Source organism: Ranitomeya variabilis, chromosome 1 (genome assembly GCF_051348905.1).
Source record: "Ranitomeya variabilis isolate aRanVar5 chromosome 1, aRanVar5.hap1, whole genome shotgun sequence".
NCBI classification, from domain to species: Eukaryota; Metazoa; Chordata; class Amphibia; order Anura; family Dendrobatidae; genus Ranitomeya; species Ranitomeya variabilis.
In genome coordinates, this window is record NC_135232.1 from 746,207,652 (window position 1) to 746,234,331 (window position 26,680).

Sequence of the window (26,680 nt, forward strand, 5' to 3'; positions counted from 1 at the left end):
ACGTTCAGTTCAAGTAAAGTGGCACTGGACTTCCTAGATGTGACCATAAGGAGGGACTCGTCAGGCATGCTACAGACAGATGTCTTTAGAAAAGCAACATCTACTAATACCCTTCTTCATGCCACATCTGGACACCCGAGGCATATGATTAAATCGGTCCCCACAGGCAAGTTCCTCCGTATCCGTAGAATCTGTTCTACGGATGCCGATATTGAACATAGGGCGGAGGAACTCAAACAACGCCTTCTATCCAGGGGATATAGTCGACGTATGCTCAAGAAGGCATATTATAGGGCCAAGTAATCCTATAGACAGGAGCTTCTCTATAACCAGTCGCGACTCCAGTTTTCTTCCACCAAGCAAGTAACACGTTTTGTTACCACTTTCAACTCCCAGTCTAATAGGGTTCATTCCGCTATTTTGAATGCTTGGCCTATACTCAAAGTGGATACCACTCTTGCCAAAATTATCCCCGATAGACCGTCTATTGCATATAGACGTGGCAAAAACTTGGGTGATCTTTTAGTCTCCAGTCATTATGACAATTATCAAAAGACAAGATTTTTGGACAGATTTCCAAGGAGGGTCGGCTGTGTTCCGTGTGGTGGTTGTGTCGCCTGCCCAAACATGGACCGCACTGATACGTTTACCAATTTTGATGGGACTAGGACCTACAAAATTAACCAGTATATTACATGTACAACAAGATACGTGGTCTATCATGCCACGTGTCCTTGTGGACTTGTATATATTGGATTGACATCAAGACAACTTAAGGTCCGTATCAGGGAACATGTTTTGGGCATTGAGGCGGCAGCCACCCATGCGGAACTGGCCACCCTAAAAACCATTCCTCGCCACTTTAAATTATTTCACAACTGCAACAGTGCCCTGTTGAGAGTACGGGGCATAGATTGGATTAAGATTAATATACGTGGCGGCAATCTGTCCAAACGTCTTAGTCAACTGGAAGCTAGATGGATCTGGCGGCTGAACACTGTTCACCCGCATGGCCTAAATGAATGTCTTTCATTCGCTCCCTTTCTTTGAATCGGCTGCTCCTTTTGGGTATACGCTGTCTGCGGGCTTATACATGGTTCTTTTATTTTAATTTTTATGTGTTTTTTGTTTCTTATTTTGTAGCTCTATTACGCCATTGGTCATGCCATCTATCCGCAATCGGTATTTTCTTCATTATCTCATGGGCCTCCCGCGGAATTTATCTTCTACATCTTCTTTGCAATCAATTGTGAAACTAATTTTAAACCATTTGCCACCATGTTCTATATATGTGCATATAATTGTTGTCCTCTTATTTATGGGTACCTATACCTTACTATTTTTGGTTGTTCTTTGTCATATGCTCATTCTAGTTATTTGTTTCATAATTACTGACATGGCTGTTAGTTTAATTCATTTGTTTTCTAGAAAGCAATATTATGCTCCATATACTGCCATCTATCATATATAATTGACATTACTATATGTCCTTTTTTGCATGATATGTCAATATAAGAATGTTTTTTTCTTGATATACACTGACATTGCCATTTGCTATCTGCGCATAGCATTGTGCTGTATGTACTGTTATTTATTATATACTTAGACATTGTCATCCATTATCTTAGTACACGAGTGATTTAAGTGTATTGCTTTTTATTATTATTTCTATCTGTTGGCTGATATATATATATAATGCCATGACTCATATTTTACTATATGTACTTGCAGCGCCCCAGAGTCCTGGTCGTTGCAGTACTGTGGCTCCGCCACTAAGGGGAGCCATGGTGCGTTCGATGGCACTGAAGGAGTTCCTCTGATCAGGTATCACAGACACCAATATGTTTCACAGCAGGGCCTCCGGGGGGAGCTAAGGGTGCTATTCATTAGGCCACTCCCCACCATAGTGGGTAAACTGGGGGTCAGGCAGGAAGTTAGAGAGAGAACGCTGACGGGATTGAACAGAGCAACACCCTGTGGCAGAGGGTGTTGTGAAGGGAGAGACTGTAGGGTCTCTGCCAGGGGTGGGATCCTGGCAGAGGCTTGGCATTGAGAGAACGTAACGGGACCGTGCCTGCTCAGCTTAGCGGCGGTGCCCAAGAAAGGACTAGAAGCGAGGCAGATTGTGCTGAGTGAGAAACGAGATCAAGCAGAAGGAGAATACCAGCAGGGGTTTTGTTGAAAGAGGCAGCACCCTGCTGAGGCGCAATACCGGTGGCCGGAACGCCGAGGGAGTGGATTAGAATACAGCTTCAAGCAATACTCCAAACAGCGGCAGGACAGTCGGTCTCAGGCGGGCTGTCTACCACATATCACCTATGAAGTCTTGGGGGGCAATTGCGGGAGAGGGGCGTCTCTAGGGTCCCGGAAGAACTCCAGGCCTACCTGACAAACGGGTGCCATTCCAACCTGAATACAGGGAGGGGTGGATTACAGAGGAACATCAAATCGAGTTGTGAGGGAACTTAAGAAACAGACACAACCGTTGTGGGGTCACTTTCCGTGAGCACAGCAGGGAAGGACTACAACACATAGCGCTAGAAGGAAGGCACAGATTTCCACCTGAGAGGAGGACTCTGGAGGTGCCATTGGACCGGCTGGACTTGCGTAGCCTGGTGAACCGTGTTCTGGACTGAGGACTCAGAGATCTCCAGTAAAGAGGTAAAGAGACTGCAACCTGGTGTCCTTGTTATTTACTGCGACCTGCACCCCACAACTGCACCGCTACATCGCTATCATTACTACCAACACCCACACCTTGCATTCTACTGTGCGCCCCACGGCAGGGTCACGGACCGGGGCCTAGCCGCCGTGACAACCCCAGAAGCAGAGACTCAGAGGCCCGGTACCGGGTACCCCTCGGCCCTGCGGCGGTGGAGGGGGCGCGACATACTTATATATATTCATATCGTCCCTTTGGTGGTCTATTTCCTTGGGTCGCTTTTAGATATGTATTTGTGTGCACAGATGTCCCTACTTACTTGCTGCTTGGTTCCTTTACATATGTGGTCTTCTTTCTCTTTCTAAATATGGCCGCTATTGGGTTTCCGGTTCTGTGCACTGTCGCACTACTATGTACTCTGTATTTTTCTTCTTCAATATGGCCGCGGGGTCTCTTCCGGTCATGCGCAGTAGTCACCATTTTATCCCCTACTTCCGGGTCGCGGCCTGACGCCGGATTGCATGGGCCCGTGCTTTCCGGCGCCGGTCTGGGCGCCCGAATGCTTCGGGCTCCTTTGCGCATTGGCTACCTATTATTCCCTGTGACTATATAAACTACTTGCGGTGATGTCATGACACACCCCCTGAGGAAGGACATCTCCGAAACGCGCGTCGGGGTGGGCCTGGAGCGGACGTTCTCCCCGTGTCATCAGCTGATCAGGTATTTCTTTGGGCTATTACTGTAGCTATGAGCCACTTGGCTTCTTATTTTTGCAGGCTCTGGCCACTACTTTGTTGCTATTAAGCACTAGTATTATGGAGTGCGCAGGGGCTACTGTTGCCCTTTGTTTTCTATGTATTGTATCTGGTTGCTGACGTGGGGAGTTCGTTTCGTCTCCATGTGTTCCGTGTATTTTGTAAGCAGATTTTAACCTACTACTATCTTTTGATTCCTTGTTTTGCATATTTATATTTAATAAAGATTTTGGCATATTTTCTGGACTCTGTTGCACCAATTTTTTCTTGTGGTTTTGCTTGAATGTAATATAACTATAATTTAGAGTATGTAAATAAACAGATTACTTAGCCCCACCCATGAGGAGCCATGCTGTGGTGTCTGGCTTTGCTGCATGTAATCTAAGTATATTTTAGAGTATATAAATAAATAGATTACTTAGCCCCACCCATGAGAAGCCATGCTGTGGTGTCTGGCTCTGCTGCATGTAGTCTATATTTTAGAGTATGTTAATACACAGATTATTTAGCCCCACCCATTAGGATCCATGCTGTGGTGTCTGGCTCTGCTGCATGTAGTCTAATTATATTTGAGTATATAAATACACAGATTACTTAGCCCCACCCATGAGGATCCATGCTGTAGTGTTTGGCTCTGCTGCGTGTTGTCTAAGTATATAGAGTATGTAAATAAACATATGTTAGCCCCACCCATGAGGATCCATGCTGTGGTTTCTGGCTCTGCTGCGTGTAGTCGAATTATATTTGAGTATATAAATTCACAGATTACTTAGCCCCACCTATGAGGATCCATGCTGTAGTATCTGGCTCTGCTGCGTGTTGTCTAAGTATATAGAGTATGTATATAAACAGATGTTAGTCAAACACATGAGGATGCATGCTGTGGTTTCTGGCTCTGCTGTATGTAAATAAGTATATTTTCATGTATAAAAGTAAACAGAATTGCTAGAGAAATCCAATACAACCAAACCTCGGGTCCCAGTACAGTAATTACATATTGTCTATATCATTCATCCATCTATTTAAAGCTTTATCAGTGCATACTGAAAAGTTCTGCAACTTTCTGTTATACTTTGTGGTTTAATTTCTCACGATTCTTAGTATCTCTACTTGCTGATAGTGAATATGAACATTCATGTTTGCACCCAGAGTCGGAGACCCACTACAGACAGTTGCCTTATTAATTTCATAATTTTTACTTGCACTGATACATTGTACCAAAGTATCAGTTTAGGAGAGAGATGTGTGCACAGATATGTCTTATGTCATAGATCCCCAGAAATACAATTGTAGCAGTCAGCTGTAAGTAGTGTTAGTTGTATGGGGATTCTCAACCTATCACTGCAAAAAAAGACTGACAGCAAGCAGAGATCTTGAAAGGAAACAGATGAAACTCTGAGCCTTCTGGAAGGGAACAACCCATCCAAAGATTGACTTACATGCAAATTCGTTGGGCAACTTACTAACTAAGACAATGTAAGTAGCAAGGAATGGATATCAAAAGGAAGGGAGTGATGCATACCTGCAGGATCTGACTACACGGGCTTTGTTTGTAGTCTGTTACTATGGAAACACTTAGCATTGCCTGGAAGCTGTATGCATACAACAGTAAGGGGATTTATTTTTTTACAAATCTATTTGCTAAGTCCCTCCATTTTTTTTAGATTCCTAAAGCAATAAAACATCCTTTGAGACAATCTATGTAAAAAGGGATTTGTCTGCCCTGTTTCTTCTTATTAAATGTATCTGCTAACCTTATAGCTACAAGCCTCTGCAGGATAAATGTCACATTTCATTGGAAAAAGTTTACACAGTGAGTTAAAGGTGAGAAGGAGATAAGGAACAAATGTTAAGCAAATAATCGGTTACAATCCAATATAAAAGATTAGGGAAACATTAAATCGAGAACTCATATAAGGATAAAGCCCCCGACTCCAAGGGTTAAACGCTCAGAGGACAAATGGTAGATCACTTCGGGATTAATTGTGATCTATGGGACATGTCTCCAAGTACCCCAATCCAGAAATATGCCCCCATTTAGCACAATAGACATTAATGTCATTTATGGCGGGAATTACGTCCTCCAGTCTATGATGGGTCAGTGTCAGGGGGCTTGATTTTCTCCAGATTTTTCTTTGCAAAACTGTTCATACACTATCAAGGGGATGAAGAGGAATGGTTATCTTTTGAAGGGGTTATCCAGGATTAAAAAAAAACAAAAAACAAACAAACAATATTGCTTTCTTCCAAAAGCAGCGTCACGGAGCACTGATACGTTGTGGACAGATGTAGCGATGTATTGGAATAAAGCAGCAATGTTTCCTGGACACTCCCTGATGTTACAATATACCTGGTGACGAGGGGGCTCCGCACATCACAGGCATGAAAGAGAATCCTACAAATACGACTAGTATTACTGCTAAATCATTGCCATCTTTATTATTATCGCACCTAGTATTCTTATTACTACTTTCATTTCTACTACAACTACTAACCATCGTAATGATAATTGTAGAAATAATAGTAATAATATTAGTGCTCATGTTATTATTGCTATTTCCATGTTTATCATTACTAACAATGTTACAAGTACTAAGATAACTGTTCAGTAATAACATTATAGCCATGTCTATTATTACTAATACTGCTGGCATTATTGTGACTATTTGCAGTGCTTATTACTATTATTACTAATACTGCTGGTATTATTGTGACTATTATTTGCAGTGCTTATTACTATTAGTACTAATACTGCTGGTATTATTGTGATTATTATTTGCAGTGCTTATAAGGGTATGTGTCCACAGTCAGGCTTGCTTCAGGCTTTGGTCAGGATTTTATGCAGGTAAAATCCTGACCAAAAATGCACCTGAGGTCACTGGCAGGTCACCTGCGGTGTTCCTGCGTGTTTTGCTCATTGTAGCAACATGCTGCGTTCTGAAAAAATGCAACGCATGTGCGTTTTTGCGGGAAAAACACATGCGTTTTATAATGCACAGTGGAGACGGGATTTCATTAAATCCCCTCCACTATGCTGTAACATCTGGACGCTGCTTTTGTGACGCTGCGGCTCAACGCTGCGTCAAAAAGGGCAGCGTTTCCTTTACGTGGACACATACCCTTACTATTATTACTAATACTGCTGGTATTATTGTGATTATTATTTGCAGTGCTTATTACTATTATTACTAATACTGCTGGTATTATTGTGATTATTATTTGCAGTGCTTATTACTATTATTACTAATACTGCTGGTATTATTGTGACTATTTGCAGTGAGGAGAAACTTTTTTTTTTATAAAGCCGTGGCATTGTGGTGCATTACACCGGCATGGGGGTGTTATACCAGCATGGGGGTGCATTATACTGGGATGGGGGTGCGTTATACTGGCATGGGGGTGCGTTATACTGGCATGGGGGTGCGTTATACTGGCATGGGGGTGCGTTACACTGGCATGGGGCATGGAGGAGCGTTATACTGGCATGGGGGTGCGTTATACTGGCATGGGGGTGCATTATATTATGGGGCTGCATTATAATACTATTAGGCTGCATTATACTATGGAGGGGCATTATATTATGGGGTGCATTATATTATAAGGTGCATTATACCGCTATGGGGTCCATTATATTATGTGGGTGCATTATACTACTATGGGGTGCATTATACTATGGGGGTGTATTATACTGCTATGGGGTGCATTATACTGCTTTGGGGGTGCACTATACTATGTGGGTGCACTATACTATGGGCTGCATTATACTGCTACAGGGGTGCATTATAATACTATGGGGGTGCCCTATACTATGGTGCTGCATTATACCACTATGGGGCTGCATTATACTATTAAGGATGACTATGGGGGCAATATGGAGATACATGAGGCAGAATGGGTGGACAAGTGGGGTCCAGAATGGGAGGACATGTGGGGTCCAGAATGTGGGATATTATTACTGTAGGGGCTAATTAAAGGATATTATTTTTGAGGATACTGTTTTCAGTGTGGGGAGGAGAGGTCCTGCTACTGTGTAGGGCGACACGGTCGCTTTTTTCTTCATCTGGCGTAGTATAGAGGTTGGGAAAAAATTGGGAAATGTGCTCTAGATAACTGTGTTCTTTTCTGCAGAGACGAGTCCTGGTTGGAAGAAGTGATGGCGGTCTGAACTAGATGAAGAAGAAAAGTGAAGATAAAGCACTTTAACTAGAGATGTCACCGGTGAGTCAGTGTGTTACCTGTACACTTACACTATATACTGTATACAGAGCTCCTGTGTATAATGTCACTGGTGATCCCTGTATTACCTGTACACTGACACTATATATAGAGCTTCTATGTATAATGTCACTGGTGATCCCTATATGACCTGAACACTGACACTATATACAGAGCTCCTGTGTATAATGTCTTTAGTATTGTGTTTGTTTTATTGATGATCAGTGTTGCAGTATTCGGTCACTATGTGGTGGTAATATGTGATCTGGTCATGGTGTGACGGTATTTGTTCCTTGTATGTGCTATTATTCGGTCACTGTGGTGTTAATATGTGGTCTGGTCATAGTGTGGCAGTATTTGTTCCTTGTATGTGGTATAATTCGGTTACTATGTGGTGGTAATATGTGATCTGGTCATGGTGTGATGGTATTGTTCCTTGTATGTGGTATTATTGTTCACCATGTGGTGGTAATATGTGGTCTGGTCATGATGGCGCGGTTTTTGTTACTTGTATGTGGTATTATTTAATTACTATATGGTGGTAATATGTGGTCTGGTCATGGTGTGGTGGTTTTTGTTACTTGTATGTGGTATTATTTGATTACTATATGGTAGTAATATGTGGTCTGGTCATGGTGCGATGGTACAACCCTTGTGATATTATAGGTCATTTTAAAAATGTAAAAAATAAATAACAATATACCTACATTTTATTGGATATTTTAACAAATGTTTAGTAAGTTACAGCAGAGTAGGGCCCGGCCTAAAGAGGCTGCCTTGCTGTGGTGGCGGATTAAAAAACCTTTTGGCCAAAACAAAAAGCTGCTGGCTATGTATGTGGTAATGGGAACTGTAAATGTGTGATTGGTGAGGATGTGGTGCAGAAGTGGAGTTTTTCCAAGAGAGAGCGGTGGGACTGCGGAAGGTTCAAGGGGTGGAGGCGGGGCTAGGGTGGAGCCTGGGTGGAGTTTCAAGGGGGCCCTGAAAATTTTGCCAGTATGGGGCCCTGAAATTCCTAGTGGGAGCCCTGAGTATTATTACTAATATTGCTGGTATTATTGTGACTATTATTTGCAGTGTTTATTTATATTATTACTAATACTGCTGGTATTATTGTGACTTATTTGCAGTGCTTATTACCATTATTACTAATACTGCTGATATTATTGTGATTATTATTTGAAGTGCTTATTACTATTATTACTAATACTGCTGGTATTATTGTGATTATTTGCAGTGCTTATTACTATTATTACTAATAATGCTGGTATTATTGTGACTATTATTCGCAGTGTTTATTACTATTATTTCTAATATTATTACTATGACTTAATGCTATTACTAATTCTCTTATGACTACCACCTCCTTTTCTGATTACTATTATGAACAATACAATAATTTTTACTATTATTCATTGCTATTTTCTGACTCTTGTCAGATTATTACTAATGTAATGACTATGAATATATTAGTTTCTTGTTACCAGGACTGTAAATAGTTCATCCAGCCATTATTACTCTGCACTCCTACTACTATTTATATGAGGGCATAGTAACGAGGAGTAGGGTGTAATTATTACGTCCGCTCCTGCGAGATCTCATTGTGGCTCACATGGACTCTACTCTTCATTAGTCACTAGTCATGGACTGTCCATCATACTGATGAATGACCACAGCTGTCTCAGATGAGAGCGCTATAATGAGTCTTTTTTCCTTTTTGATTAAATGTCTGCAAAAAAATAAATAAATCATTGAACACTGGATGTGAACTCACCTCGCCAGCTTACTGAGCCCCAGCACTTGTTTGTTTGGGAGGTACCCTATGTGCACCTGGAAAAAAAGAGGAAACCAAGCAGGAGATTGGATTTATAGACACATATATGAGGAGACGGGGCAGGAATGCAATGTGAACTTGCTAAAGGAAAACGGCAGGACAAAAACATCAACTATGTTGCACCTATTTCAGGGCCTGCAGGGATCTGATTGAGAATTGCTGGGTTATACACTGCATCTGTAGGTCCTGCACTAGGCACATTTTGTGCTTTCTTTTCATTATAACTTTTAGCAGGTCAGGCATCAGCACCCGGCAACAAGCCTGCTGGGGCTCCTGCTCAGAGACCCGGCACTTGCGATACTTATTGTATGGGGCCCATTATATATGGAGCATTTTATGGTGCCCATCTTATACTGTATGAAGCATCATATGGGGCCCATTATTCTGTATGGAGCATTATATGGAGCTCATTATACTGTATGGAGAACTATATGGGGCTCATTCTGTATGGAGCAATATATGGGGCCCATCATATACTGTATGGAGCATTATATGGGACTCATACTATATGGAGCAATATATGGGGCTCATTATTCTATATGGAGTATTATATTTGGCTCATTATTCTGTATGGAGCATTTTATGGGACTCATTATTCTGTATGGAGCATTATATAGGGTCCATTATTCTGTATGGAGCAATGTATGAGACTCATTATTCTGTATGGAGCAATATATAGGGTTCATTATACTATATGGAGCAATATATAGGGCTCATTATTCTGTTTGGAGCATTATATTTGTCTCATTATTCTGTATGGAGCATTATATTGGGCTCATTATTCTGTATGGAGTATTATATTTGGCTCATAATTCTGCATGGAGCAATATATGGGGCTCATTGTTCTCTATGGAGCATTATATGGGGCTTATTCTGTATGGAGCAATATATGGGGCTTATTCTGTATGGAGCAATATATGGGGCTCATACTATATGGAGCAATAAATGGGTCTCGTTATTCGGTATGAAGCATTATATTTGGCTTATTATTCTGTATGGAGCAATGTATAGGGCTCATTATTCTGTATGGAGCAATATATGAGGCACATATGGCACGTTATTCTATATGGAGCACTATATGTGGTGCCCATAATATTGTATAAAGAACTATATGGGGCTCATTATTCTGTATGAAGCACTATGTGGTGCTTCATAATACTGTATGGAGGACTATACTGTCTGGTTTCTAAGCTATCACTCATGTAATGTAAGAAGTAAGTGAAATCTTTGGCATTGTACTATACCTACCATAATCCACTGTATATTTCTCTGCCGTATCTGTGGATCATGAATTGTGGCATATGTTAAAGGGGCCCACTGAGACACTTTCGCCCGGGGCCCACAAACTCCTGGAGTCGGCACTGCTTATAGCTGTCAGAGATCCAAATTCAGTGCATAAACAGAGATGATTTGCAACATGCCACCACTTAAGGGAGCCTGATAAACACTATTTTATCAGTTCAATATTAAAGTTGTATGCAGTCAGCGCACCCTACTGGCAGTAGAAATTAATAATTTAATACCGTGATAGAGATTTGGTGCTCTGTATCAGACAAATGGAGCTCCAAGTGCTATAATATATTGAGAAATGAATCAGCAATACGAGCATCACAGTCTTACCTTTCCAATGAAAGGAACTAGATGATGTTCACACATGGAAAACATGTCAATGTCCTTTACGATCACCATCTCATCATGGTCTTCATCAAAGATGGCGTCATTCAATACATCTGGAAAACCACATAAAACATCTTTGGATAGTGAAAAATGAAAATAAATGTGCAATAAAAATGTAATGTTAAAATGCTCAGGGTGGAAAATTAAGCAATGAGAATAGATCTTATTTATTTAACAGAATTCTGCAGATAGCAAATAAAACACATTGTTACATAGAGGCAGTGTTACAGTAGTTATATTCTTGTACATAGGAGCAGTATTATAGTAGTTATATTCTTGTATATAGGGGCAGTATTATAGTAGTTATATTCTTGTACATAGGAGCAGTATTATAGTAGTTATATTCTTGTATATAGGGACAGTATTATAGTAGTTATATTCTTGTACATAGGAGCAGTATTATAGTAGTTATATTCTTGTACATAGGAGCAGTATTATAGTAGTTATATTCTTGTACATAGGAGCAGTATTATAGTAGATATATTCTTGTACATAGGAGCAGTATTTGTAGTAGTTATATTCTTGTACATAGGAGCAGTATTATAGTAGTTATATTCTTGTATATAGGGACAGTATTATAGTAGTTATATTCTTGTACATAGGAGCAGTATTATAGTAGTTATATTCTTGTACATAGGAGCAGTATTATAGTAGTTATATTCTTGTACATAGGAGCAGTATTATAGTAGATATATTCTTGTACATAGGAGCAGTATTATAGTAGCTATATTCTTGTGCCTAGGGGCAGTATTATAGTAGTTATATTCTTGTGCATAGGGGCAGTATTATAGTAGTTATATTCTTGTACATAGGAGCAGTATTATAGTAGTTATATTCTTGTACATAGGAGCAGTATTATAGTAGTTATATTCTTGTACATAGGAGCAGTATTATAGTAGCTATATTCTTGTACATAGGGGCAGTATTATAGTAATTATATTCTTGTACATAGGGGCAGTGTTATAGTAGTTATATTCTTGTACATAGGGGGCAGTATTATAGTAGTTATATTCTTGTACATAGGAGCAGTATTATAGTAGTTATATTCTTGTATATAGGCAGGGGCTGGCTGGCAAATTTTAGCCTGGGGGGCAAGCACACAGCAGTGGCCCATGAGTCGCGGCCCATCCTTAAAGGGGTTGTCGGATCTTAAGCTACATGTCTACAGTCACTATGTGTGAATCCTCATATCGTGCGCACTGAGGATTCTCTGGTGCCGGCACCGGGAACAGGCGGTCTTGTTACTGCAAGCATGCGAATATATATTTATTTATTGACACACACAGTCCTACTCTATAGTGACAGTCACACACACAACCCCACTGTATAATGACAGGCACAACCCCACTGTATAATGACACACACGCACAACCCTACTGTATAATTAATGACACACACACTGCCCCACTGTATAGTGACACGCACACACACTGTATAGTGACACGCACAGCCCCACTGTATAATGACACGCACAGCCCCACTGTATAATCTCACGCACAGCCCCACTGTATAGTGACACGCACACACACTGTATAGTGACACGCACACACACTGTATAGTGACACGCACAGCCCCACTGTATAATCTCACGCACAGCCTCACTGTATAATGACACACAGACAGGGCTGGACTGGGACAAAAAAACAGCCCTGCCACACAAATCCCACCAGCCCACATACTATAACACTCCCCATCCCGATCAGTGAATTTTGCTATACTTTGTCCTGCCCCTCAACACTCCTCTTAAAGGCGTTATTTGAAGAGCCACATGTGAATGGCGCCGCAGTGCGCATGATCGACCACAGGTCCATGTACATGGTGCTCTTTACACTGCAGGCAGGCGCCGGGGACACCCTGGGGACGAGGAGAGCCCAGAGGATGGCAGAGGACTGAGGAGCACAGCGCCCAGTGACCACTCTGCAGAGGAGTCACAGCAGAGGTGGCATCTCCCTCACAGGGGACCAGCGCTCCTCCTGCCGCCCAGCAGTCTCTGCTCCGGAGCCGGGCGCCTCCTCCTCTCCTTCATTAGTGCCCCCGGCGCCTGCGCTGTATGTTTGAAGGGCAGCACAAACTGCACATGCCCGAAAAAAAACTTACAGCGCAGGCGCTGGGGACGCTAATGGAGGAAGAGGAGGTGGCGCCCGGCACGCAGAGTACTGAGTGATGGCTGGAAGGCGTTTGTGTCAGGGGGGAAAGGACATGCCCCCCTGACAAACTACAGGTATGACAGGCAAATTCGAAAAACGATTATGGTATTTCACCCGAACTAAAAGAGCCACCTTCACAGAATGCAGCAGTAGTGCTGCACAAGTGGCTCTTTTAATTAAAAACACCTGGGGGGGGTTACAGGTTCCCTTTAATACAGGTGCTCATTAGGGTGGAATCACAGCAGCATATGGCATTGGATGTGATCTGCCAATGATACTTGGCTCTTGCTCTGCTGTGAGCATGATCCGAGTGTCCGTGCTCCAATGCTCTCGCAGCACAGGTGTGGAGGAGACGGAGAAATTAATTTCTCCATCTCCTCAATGGTCTGACTCGCCGTGTATCAGACTGCAACATCTGCTGAGAAAAAAAAAACTACTGCACACGGACAGCAAGTGAGAAGAGAATCGTACTACTTTTGTGGAAGAAAATGGAACAGTTTTTTTTTTTTATACTCTTTATTAGTCCATGTGGCAACATTTCACTTCCATATCAGAGAAATGTGCAGTTATGGATCCGAAATGTTGCCACATGGGCCAATAAAGAGTACGCTACTTTTCTCACAATTAATCAGAGTGATAGATAGACAGATACACACACATACATAATAAGAATAGATACTGAGAATTACACCATTTATGCAGGACAGTAGAAGTATACACAGCTCCCAATATACCGTATATACTTGAGTTTAAGGGTACCGTCACACATTGAAATTTTCATCGCTGCGACGGCACGATTCGTGACGTCGCAGCGTCGTATAATCATCGCTCCAGCGTCGTAGACTGCGGTCACACGTTGCAATCACGGCGCTGGAGCGATGCCGAAGTCCCCGGGTAACCAGGGTAAACATCGGGTAACTAAGCGCAGGGCCGCGCTTAGTAACCCGATGTTTACCCTGGTTACCAGCGTACACGTAAAAAAACAAACAGTACATACTCACCCGTCGGTGTCCTTCAGGTCCCTTGCCGTCTGCTTCCTGCTCTGAGTGCAGCCGTACAGTGAGAGCAGAGCGCAGCACCGCTGTGATCTGCTCTCACTTTCCGGCCGGCACTCAGAGCAGGAAGCAGACTGCAAGGGACCTGAAGGACACCGACGGGTGAGTATGTACTGTTTGTTTTTTTTACGTTTACGCTTGTAACCAGGGTAAACATCGGGTTACTAAGCGTGGCCCTGCGCTTAGTTACCCGATGTTTACCCTGGTTACAAGCGAAGACATCGCTGGATCGCTGTCACACACAACGATCCAGCGATGTCAGCGGGTGATCAAGCGACGAAAGAAAGTTCCAAACGATCTGCTACGACGTACGATTCTCAGCAGGGTGTCTGATCGCAGTAGCGTGTCAGACACAGCGATATCGTAACGATATCGCTAGAACGTCACGAATCGTAACGTCGTAGCGATGGAAATTTCAATGTGTGACGGTACCCTTAGTCGACCCAAGTATATGCCGAGGCACCTAATTTTGCCTTAAAAAACTGGGAAAGCTTATTGAGTCGAGTATAAGCCAGGTATGCATTGTCCCCACATCCCCGTCCTTGTATGCATGGCTCCCCCGTCCCTGTATGCATAGCTCCTCATCCCCATCCTTGACTGCATGGCTTCCCCGTCCTTATATGTATGGCTCCTTATCCCCGTCCTTGTATGCATAGCTCCTCATCCCCATCCTTGTCTGCATGGCTCCCTCGCCTCTTATTCCCATTTTTGTATGCATAGCTCCTCATCCCCATCCTTGTCTGCATGGCTCCCTCGCCTCTTATTCCCATTCTTTTATGCATGGCTCCTTATCCCCGTCCTTGTATGCATGGCTCCTTATCCCCGTCCTTGTATGCATGGCTCCTTCATTGTTCATGTATGCATGGTTCCGATAAAAAAAAAAAAACACCCTACTTACATTCCCTGCATGCCCTCGCGCAGCATCTCGTTCTGGTGCCAGCAGCTCCTGTAGCCGGGTGATCACGTGTCCCCCACTCATTAAGGTAATAAATATTTACCCACGCCTATGGGAGTGGAGAGGGGTGAATACTCATTACCTTAATGAGCGGAAGACACGTGATCGCTCGGCCTGAAGAACTGCTGGCGCCGGAACGAGATGCAGCGAGGGTGCGCAGGGAAGGTAAGTGGGATGTGTGCTAGAAGGCTGTGGCTGTGAACGCTATAAGAGAAATTAATATTCACTGCCAGCGCAGTGAATATTCATTCCTCCTTAGCAGCAGCCCAGGCTTTAGCCACAGCCCCCACCGTTTTTTTGGGACAATGACTCGTATATAAGCCGAGGGGGGTGTTTTCACACAAAAAAAAAATATGCTGAAAAACTCGGCTTATACACGAGTTTATATGGTATACTACAATCTATTAAATACACAGCGGCATATTATATACCGTGTTAAGGAATATAGAGCAGTGTATATATTATATAGTGTATAGATGTGGCAGCAGTGTATATATAGTGTGAATTCCACACTATATACATAGCGCCATACTATATAAACATCTCTCTCTCTCTCTCTATATATATATATATATATATATACACATATACAAACACACACACATCTCTACAATATACGGTAATTAGGACAGCATTATACTATACTAGATGGTGGCCCGATTCTAACGTATCTGGTATTCTAGAATATGTAGGTAGTATATAGCACAGCCCACGTACTATTTTGCACAGTCACGTAGTATATAACACAACCGGCGAAGTATATAACACAGCACAGCGCACGCAGTATATAGCACAGCCACGTAGTATATTGCACAGCCACGTAGTATATTGCACAGCCACGTAGTATATTGCACAGCCACGTAGTATATTGCACAGAGCACGTAGTATATTGCACAGAGCACGTAGTATATTGCACAGAGCACGTAGTATATTGCACAGAGCACGTAGTATATTGCACAGAGCACGTAGTATATTGCACAGAGCACGTAGTATATTGCACAGCCATGTAGTATATTGCACAGCCATGTAGTATATTGCACAGCCATGTAGTATATTGCAGTCACGTAGTATATTGCACAGTCACGTAGTATATAACACATAGAAGTAGTATATAACACATAGAAGTAGTATATAACACATAGAAGTAGTATATAACACAGGTTACGTAGTATAAAGCATAGCGATTTAGTGTATTGCCTGGCTACATAGTGTATAGCACAGAGATGTAGTATATAACAGAGCCCACGCAGTATATAGCAATGTGGGCACTATATGCGTGGTAAAAAAAAAAGAATTAAAATAAAAAATAAACATATGCTCATGTTCCGAAGGCCCCTTTAAGTCCTGGCGACTCTGCGGTGCACGCGGCGGCTTCCGGTCCCAGGGTTGCTATGCCCTTAGGACCTGGGATGACGTCACGGTCACATGACGTCATTCCAGGTCCTGCGTGCATAGCATCCTTGGCATCCGCTTGCACTGCCATGGACAGCGGGCGACGTCGGAAGGTGAGAATAACCATTTTTTTTTAATATTATTATTATTATTTTTAACATTAGATCTTTTTACTATTGATGCTGCATGGGCAGCATCAATAGTAAAAAGTTGTTCAGACATGGTTAATAGCTGCGTTAACGGAGTGCGTTACACCGTGGCATAACGCGGTCCCTTAACGCTGCCATTAACCCTGTGTGAGGGCTGACTGGAGGGGAGTATGGACGGGACACTGAGTGCAGGGTAGTAAGCAGCGGCCATTTCGCTGCTGGACTGTGCCCGTCGCTGATTGATCGTGGGCGTTTTGCCAGGACCAATCAGCGACTTGGATTTCCGTGACAGACAGAGGCCGCGACCAATGAATATCCATGACAGACAGACAGACAGACAGAAAGACGGAAGTAACCCTTAGACAATTATATATATATATATATAGATTATGATGCACACATCACATAGGAGACACCGCGACTGCTGAATATATATTACATTGAAACTACTGTATATACAATATATAGCTGATACTGCGACCGATGTGTATAGTTGTAGTATCACCTATATATTGTGTGTGATACTGTGACTGGTGTACACACATTATATAGATGAAACTGAAAAAAAAATAAATAAATATATATATATATATATTAGACACAGATAGATAGTGCGACTATACACAGCAGTATCACCTATACAAAGTATATGCAGTAGTCTATACATTATACAGGTGATACTGCAAATGTTGGATACACGATATATAGGCGATACTGCTACTGCTGTATAATGATAGTATCACCTATATATCATGTATACAGCAGTCTATACTGTATATATATACACACATTATATAGGCAATACTGCTACCAATGTGTATATACGTTATATATAGGTGATACTGTTGTGTATATATGTACGTGTTTGTGTATATACACACCAGTATCGCCTATATAATGACATATATACACAGCAGTATCACCTATATACACATCAGTGTACACATCAGTAGCGGTATTGCCTATATCATGTGTATAGACTGCTATATATACATTATATAGGTAATACTGATGTATATAATCACTATACCACCCATGTAATGTATGTATAGCAGTCTACATCTTATATAGGTGACACTGCTACTGATGTGTACATACGTTATATAGGTGATACTGCTGTGCATACATGTACATATATGTGTATACATACGTGTGTGTGTGTGTGTATATACACACACTGCAGTATCACCTATATAACGTATATACGCATCAGTAGCAGTGTCATCTATATAAGATATAGGCTGCTATACATACATAATATAGGTGGTATAGTGATTATATACAGCAGCATCACCTATATAATGTATATATATATAGCAGTCTATACACATTATATAAGTGCAACTGCTGTACATACATTAAAAAAATCATCTTGGGACTCACCCAGGTCCCTGAGATGGGGGGGGAGGTGGGGAGGATGAAGAGCTGAGGTGGGTCGGGTCCTGTCCAGCGTCGGCGGTGAAGACGATCCCAGGCATTGGTGAGCAGCAGTCTTCTCCGACGCTGGTGCAGGCGGGCCAGCGTCAGACAGTCAGGTGGAGGCGCCCTATGCGCGCCGGACTTTTCAAATATCTCCATGTGCGCGCGTGGTCTCCTGCTTGCCCGCGCTGACACTGGCAGCAGACGAGCACGCGCAGGACTCAGGACCGCGGCCGTGCTCGCGCACTAGCGTGGGCCGCCGCAGCACTTATCGGCTCGGGCAATGCGCGCACACAGGACCTGGCTGAGTTTTAAAGGGCCGGCTGGAGGGATTCGGAGCGCTATGTATTTAAATCGCTGCCGGTCCTCCTGCGGCCCTGTGCACCTGCTCAGGCACCGGCCCGGGGGGCATATGCATTCCTGCAACCCGGGCCAGTCCGCCCCTGTATATAGGGACAGTATTATAGTAGTTATATTCTTGTACATAGGAGCAGTATTATAGTAGTTATATTCTTGTACATAGGAGCAGTATTATAGTAGTTATATTCTTGTACATAGGGGGCAGTATTATAGTAGTTATATTCTTGTACATAGGAGCAGTATTATAGTAGCTATATTCTTGTGCATAGGGGCAGTATTATAGTAGTTATATTCTTGTGCATAGGGGCAGTATTATAGTAGTTATATTCTTGTACATAGGAGCAGTATTATAGTAGTTATATTCTTGTACATAGGGGCAGTATTATAGTAGTTATATTCTTGTACATAGGAGCAGTATTATAGTAGCTATATTCTTGTACATAGGGGCAGTATTATAGTAATTATATTCTTGTACATAGGGGCAGTGTTATAGTAGTTATATTCTTGTACATAGGGGGCAGTATTATAGTAGTTATATTCTTGTACATAGGAGCAGTATTATAGTAGTTATATTCTTGTACATAGGGGCAGTATTATAGTAGTTATATTCTTGTACATAGGGGCAGTGTTATAGTAGTTATATTCTTGTACATAGGGGGCAGTATTATAGTAGTTATATTCTTGTACATAGGAGCAGTATTATAGTAGCTATATTCTTGTACATAGGAGCAGTATTATAGTAGCTATATTCTTGTACATAGGGGCAGTATTATAGTAATTATATTCTTGTACATAGGGGCAGTGTTATAGTAGTTATATTCTTGTACATAGGGGGCAGTATTATAGTAGTTATATTCTTGTACATAGGAGCAGTATTATAGTAGTTATATTCTTGTACATAGGGGTAGTATTATAGTAGTTATATTCTTGTACATAGGAGCAGTATTATAGTAATTATATTCTTGTACATAGGGGTAGTATTCTAGTAGTTATACTCTTGTAGATTGGAGCAATATTATAGTAGTTATATTCTTGTATATAGGGACAGTATTATAGTAGTTATATTCTTGTACATAGGAGCAGTATTATAGTAGTTATATTCTTGTACATAGGGGTAGTATTATAGTAGTTATATTCTTGTGCATAGGGGCAGTATTATAGTAGTTATATTCTTGTACATAGGAGCAGTATTATAGTAGTTATATTCTTGTACATAGGGGTAGTATTATAGTAGTTATACTCTTGTAGATTGGAGCAGTATTATAGTAGTTATATTCTTGTGCATAGGGGGCAGTATTATAGTAGTTATATTCTTGTACAGAGGGGCAGTATTATAGTAGTTATATTCTTGTACATAGGGGTAGTATTATAGTAGTTATATTCTTGTGCATAGGGGCAGTATTATAGTAGTTATATTCTTGTACATAGGAGCAGTATTATAGTAGTTATATTCTTGTACATAGGGGTAGTATTATAGTAGTTATACTCTTGTAGATTGGAGCAGTATTATAGTAGTTATATTCTTGTGCATAGGGGGCAGTATTATAGTAGTTATATTCTTGTACATGGAGCAGTATTATAGTAATTATATTCTTGAAAATAGGGGCAGTATTATAGTAGTTATATTCTTGTACATAGGGGGCAGTATTATAGTATTTATATTCTTGTACATAGGAGCAGTATTATAGTAGTTATCTTCTTGTACATAGGGACAGTATTATTGCAGCTATATTCTTGTACATAGGAGCAGTATTATAGTAATTATATTCTTGTACATACAGTCATGGCCAAAAGTATTCACACCCCTGCAATTCTGTCAGATAATACTCAGTATTCAATAATACTCAATCACAGGCCGCGACGTCATCTAAGGACTTTCAAGCGCTTGAAAGACCTTAGATGACGTCACGGCTTGTGATTGGTCGCGTTGCGGTCACGTGACCGCTCCGCGACCAATCACAGGCCGCGACATCATCTAAGGACTTTCAAGCGCTCATTCTTATGAACGGAGGCTGGCGGTTACAACCAGGGCGCGTCAGAGGGTGAGTATATCAATATTTTTTATTTTTATTTTTTATTTTACACATTAATATGGATCCCAGGGCCTGAAGGGGAGTTTCCTCTCCTTCAGACCCTGGGAACCATCAGGATACCTTCTGATACTTGGTGTCCCATTGACTTGTATTGGTATCGGGTATCGGTATCGGCCGATACTATCCGATACCGATACTTTCAAGTATCGGACGGTATCGCTCAACACTAGATATAATTCCACACCAAACATAAAAAAGCGGGTGGACAAAAGTATTGGCACTTTTCGAAAAATCATGTGATGCTTCTCTAATTTGTGTAATTAACAGCACCTATAACTTACCTGTGGCACCTAACAGGTGTTGGCAATAACTAAATCACACTTGCAGCCAGTTGACATGGATTAAAGTTGACTCAATCTCTGTCCTGAGTCCTTGTGTGTACCACATTGAGCATGGAGAAAAGAAAGAAGACCAAAGAACTGTCTGAGGACTTGAGAAACCAAATTGTGAGGAAGCATGAGCAATCTCAAGGCTACAAGTCCATCTCCAAAGACCTGAATGTTCCTGTGTCTACCGTGCGCATGTCATCAAGAAGTTTAAAGCCCATGGCACTGTGGCTAACCTCCCTAGATGTGGACGGAAAAGAAAAATTGACAAGAGATTTCAACGCAAGATTGTGCGGATGTTGGATAAAGAACCTCGACTAACATCCAAACAAGTTCAAGCTGCCCTGCAGTCCGAGGGTACAACAGTGTCAACCCGTACTATCCGTCGGCGTCTGAATGAAAAGGGACTGTATGGTAGGAGACCCAGGAAGACCCCACTTCTTACCCCAAGACATAAAAAAGCCAGGCTGGAGTTTGCCAAAACTTACCTGAAAAAGCCTAAAACGTTTTGGAAGAATGTTCTCTGGTCAGATGAGACAAAAGTAGAGCTTTTTGGGCAAAGGCATCAACATAGAGTTTACAGGAGAAAAAAGAGGCATTCAAAGAAAAGAACACGGTACCTACAGTCAAACATGGCGGAGGTTCCCTGATGTTTTGGGGTTGCTTTGCTGCCTCTGGCACTGGACTGCTTGACTGTGTGCATGGCATTATGAAGTCTGAAGACTACCAACAAATTTTGCAGCATAATGTAGGGCCCAGTGTGAGAAAGCTGGATCTCCCTCAGAAGTCATGGGTCTTCCAGCAGGACAATGACCCAAAACACACTTCAAAAAGCACTAGAAAATGGTTTGAGAGAAAGCACTGGAGACTTCTAAGATGGCCAGCAATGAGTCCAGACCTGAATCCCATAGAACACCTGTGGAGAGATCTAAAAATGGCAGTTTGGAGAAGGCACCCTTCAAATATCAGGGACCTGGAGCAGTTTGCCCAAGAAGAATGGTCTAAATTTCCAGCAGAGCATTGTAAGAAACTCATTGATGGTTACCGGAAGCAGTTGGTCGCACTTATTTTGTGCAACCAAGTATTAGGCTGAGGGTGCCAATACTTTTGTCTTGCCCATTTTTGGAGTTTTGTGTGAAATGATCAATGTTTTGCTTTTTGCTTCATTCTCTTTTGTGTTTTTTCATTTAATACAAATTAAATTAAGCTAATAATACCAAAGAATTTGTGTTTGAAATCATTTTCAGGAAGAAACTGAGAATTATCTGACAGAATTGCAGGGGTGTGAATACTTTTGGCCATGACTGTAGGGGCAGTGTTATAGTAGTTATATTCTTGTGCATAGGGGGCAGTATTATAGTAGTTATATTCTTGCACATAGGAGCAGTATTATAGTAGTTATATTCTTGTACATAGGGGTAGTATTATAGTAGTTATACTCTTGTAGATTGGAGCAGTATTATAGTAGTTATATTCTTGTACATAGGAGCAGTATTATAGTAGTTATATTCTTGTACATAGGGACAGTATTATTGCAGCTATATTCATGTACATAGGAGCAGTATTATAGTAGTTATATTCTTGTACATAGGGGTAGTATTATAGTAGTTATACTCTTGTAGATTGGAGCAGTATTATAGTAGTTATATTCTTGTGCATAGGGGGCAGTATTATAGTAGTTATATTCTTGTACATAGGAGCAGTATTATAGTAGCTATATTCTTGTACATAGGGACAGTATTATAGTAATTATATTCTTGTACATAGGGGCAGTATTATAGTAGTTATATTCTTGTACATAGGGGCAGTATTATAGTAGTTATATTCTTGTACATAGGAGCAGTATTATAGTAGTTATATTCTTGTACATAGAGGTAGTATTATAGTAGTTATATTCTTGTACATCGGAGCAGTATTATAGTAGTTATATTCTTGTACATAGGGGTAGTATTATAGTAGTTATACTCTTGTAGATTGGAGCAGTATTATAGTAGTTATATTCTTGTGCGTAGGGGGCAGTATTATAGTAGTTATATTCTTGTACATAGGAGCAGTATTATAGTAGTTATATTCTTGTACATAGGGACGGTATTATTGCAGCTATATTCTTGTACATAGGAGCAGTTTTATAGTAGTTACATTCATGTACATAGGGAGCAGTATTATAGTAGTTATATTCTTGTACATAGGGGACAGTATTATAGTAGTTACATTCTTGTACATAGGGTCAGTATTATAGTAGTTATATTTTTGTATACAGGGGCAGCATTATAGCAGTTATAGTCTCGTACATAGGGGCAGTATTATAGTAGTTACAGTGGGTACGGAAAGTATTCAGACCCCTTCAAATTTTTACTCTTTGTTTCATTGCAGCCATTAGGTAAATTCAAAAAAGTTCAAACATTTTTTTCTCAATAATGTACACTCTGCACCCCACCTTGACCGAAAAAAACCCAGAAATGTAGAAATTTTTGCACATTTATTAAAAATGAAAACTGAAATATCACATGGTCATAAGTATTCAGACCCCTTGCTCCGTGTTGAGTAGAAGCACCCTTTTGAGCTAGCACAGCCATGAGTCTTCTTCGGAATTATGCAACTAGTTTTTCACACCTGGATTCTTCCTTGCAGATCCTCTCCAGTTCCGTCAGGTTGGATGGTGAACGTTGGTGGACAGCCATTTTTAGGTCTCTCCAGAGATGCCCAATTGGGTTTAGGTCAGGGCTCTAGCTGGGCCAGTCAAGAATGGTCACAGAGTTGTTCTGAAGCCACTCCTTTGTTATTTTAGCTGTGTGCTTAGGGTCATTGTCTTGTTGGAAGGTGAACCTTCGGCCAAGTCTGAGGTCCAGAGCACTCTGGAACAGGTTTTCATCCAGGATATCTCTGTACTTGTCCGCATTCATGTTTTCTTCAATGTTAACCAGTCGTCCAGTCCCTACAGCTGAAAACACCCCCATAGCATGATGTTGCCACCACCATGTTTCACTGTTGGGATTGTACTGGGCAGGTGATGAGCAGTGCCTGGTTTTCTCCACACATACCACTTAGAATTATCACCAAAAAGGTCTATCTTCGTCTCATCAGACCAGAGAATCTTATTTCTCACAGTCTGGGAATCCTTCATGTGTTTTTTAGCAAACTCTATGCAGGCTTTCATATGTCTTGTACTGAGGAGAGGCTTCCGTCAGGCCACTCTGCCATAAAGGCCCGACTGGTGGAGGGCTGTAGTGATAGCAGGGGCTGACAGGCACTTTTCAGCCTGGGGGGCAATCACAAGGCAGTGCCCTCGAGTTTTGGTGACCCTCCTTTTCCCTGCTTATCTCTGGCCATTGTAATAAAGGAGCAGACATAACAGACTTTAAAAACAGGCTGGTACGTAGATATGGGAACAGTAAGGAGCATGCTGCATAGATTTGGGAGCAGAACCAAGCTTACTCCAGAGATATGGGAGCAGAATCAAGCTCACTCCAGAGATACAGTGGGGCAAAAAAGTATTTAGTCAGTCAGCAATAGTGCAAGTTCCACCACTTAAAAAGATGAGAGGCGTCTGTAATTTACATCAGAGGTAGACCTCAACTATGGGAGACAAACTGAGAAAAAAAAATCCAGAAAATCACATTGTCTGTTTTTTTATCATTTTATATGCATATTATGGTGGAAAATAAGTATTTGGTCAGAAACAAACAATCAAGATTTCTGGCTCTCACAGACCTGTAACTTCTTCTTTAAGAGTCTCCTCTTTCCTCCACTCATTACCTGTAGTAATGGCACCTGTTTAAACTTGTTATCAGTATAAAAAGACACCTGTGCACACCCTCAAACAGTCTGACTCCAAACTCCACTATGGTGAAGACCAAAGAGCTGTCAAAGGACACCAGAAACAAAATTGTAGCCCTGCACCAGGCTGGGAAGACTGAATCTGCAATAGCCAACCAGCTTGGAGTGAAGAAATCAACAGTGGGAGCAATAATTAGAAAATGGAAGACATACAAGACCACTGATAATCTCCCTCGATCTGGGGCTCCACGCAAAATCCCACCCCGTGGGGTCAGAATGATCACAAGAACGGTGAGCAAAAATCCCAGAACCACGCGGGGGGACCTAGTGAATGAACTGCAGAGAGCTGGGACCAATGTAACAAGGCCTACCATAAGTAACACACTACGCCACCATGGACTCAGATCCTGCAGTGCCAGACGTGTCCCACTGCTTAAGCCAGTACATGTCCGGGCCCGTCTGATGTTTGCTAGAGAGCATTTGGATGATCCAGAGGAGTTTTGGGAGTATGTCCTATGGTCTGATGAAACCAAACTGGAACTGTTTGGTAGAAACACAACTTGTCGTGTTTGGAGGAAAAAGAATACTGAGTTGCATCCATCAAACACCATACCTACTGTAAAGCATGGTGGTGGAAACATCATGCTTTGGGGCTGTTTCTCTGCAAAGGGGCCAGGACGACTAATCCGGGTACATGAAAGAATGAATGGGGCCATGTATCGTGAGATTTTGAGTGCAAACCTCCTTCCCTCAGCAAGGGCATTGAAGATGAAACGTGGCTGGGTCTTTCAACATGACAATGATCCAAAGCACACCGCCAGGGCAATGAAGGAGTGGCTTCGTAAGAAGCATTTCAAGGTCCTGGAGTGGCCTAGCCAGTCTACAGATCTCAACCCTATAGAAAACCTTTGGAGGGAGTTGAAAGTCCGTGTTGCCAAGCGAAAAGCCAAAAACATCACTGCTCTAGAGGAGATCTGCATGGAGGAATGGGCCAACATACCAACAACAGTGTGTGGCAACCTTGTGAAGACTTACAGAAAACGTTTGACCTCTGTCATTGCCAACAAAGGATATATTACAAAGTATTAAGATGAAATTTTGTTTCTGACCAAATACTTATTTTCCACCATAATATGCAAATAAAATGATAAAAAAACAGACAATGTGATTTTCTGGATTTTTTTTTCTCAGTTTGTCTCCCATAGTTGAGGTCTACCTATGATGTAAATTACAGACGCCTCTCATCTTTTTAAGTGGTGGAACTTGCACTATTGCTGACTGACTAAATACTTTTTTGCCCCACTGTATGTGAGCAGAACGGAGCTTACACCAGAGATATGTGAGCAGAACTGAGCTTACACCAGAGATATGTGAGCAGAACTGAGCTTATGCCAGAGATATGGGAGCAAAACCGAGCTTACTCCAGAGATATGGGCGCAGAACCGAGCTTACTACAGAGATATGGGAGTAAAACTGAGCTTAATACAGAGATATGGGAGCAGAACGGAGCTTACTCCAGAGATATGGGAGCAGAACAGAGCTTACTGCAGAGATAAGGGAGCAGAACCGAGCTTACTACAGAGATATGGGAGCAGAACCGAGCTTACTGCAGAGATATGGGAGCAGAACCGAGCTTACTGCAGAGATATGGGAGCAGAACGGAGTTTACCACAGAAATATGGGAGCAGAACAGAGATCACTCCAGAGATATGGGAGCAGAACAGAGCTTACTACAGAGGTATGGAGCAGAACCGAGCTTACTACAGAGATATGGGAGCAGAACCGAGCTTACTCCAGAGAAATGGCAGCAGAACACAGCTTACTCCAAAGATTTGGTTCAGAAAGATCAGAACGGAGCTTACTG

The 26,680-nt window shown here is 41.8% G+C and overlaps 1 protein-coding gene across 1 annotated transcript in view; it reads right to left on the minus strand.

Moving 5' to 3' along the window:
• Positions 1-26,680, minus strand: part of GCH1 (GTP cyclohydrolase 1) — a 60,821-nt gene that overhangs the window by 6,217 nt on the left and 27,924 nt on the right. Inside the window, exons 2-3 of the mRNA XM_077269901.1 lie at positions 11,087-11,196; positions 9,407-9,462 (exon numbers count right to left, since the gene is read on the minus strand). Of these exons, the coding sequence (XP_077126016.1) occupies positions 9,407-9,462; positions 11,087-11,196 (166 nt within the window). The remainder of the gene's footprint in view (positions 1-9,406; positions 9,463-11,086; positions 11,197-26,680) is intronic.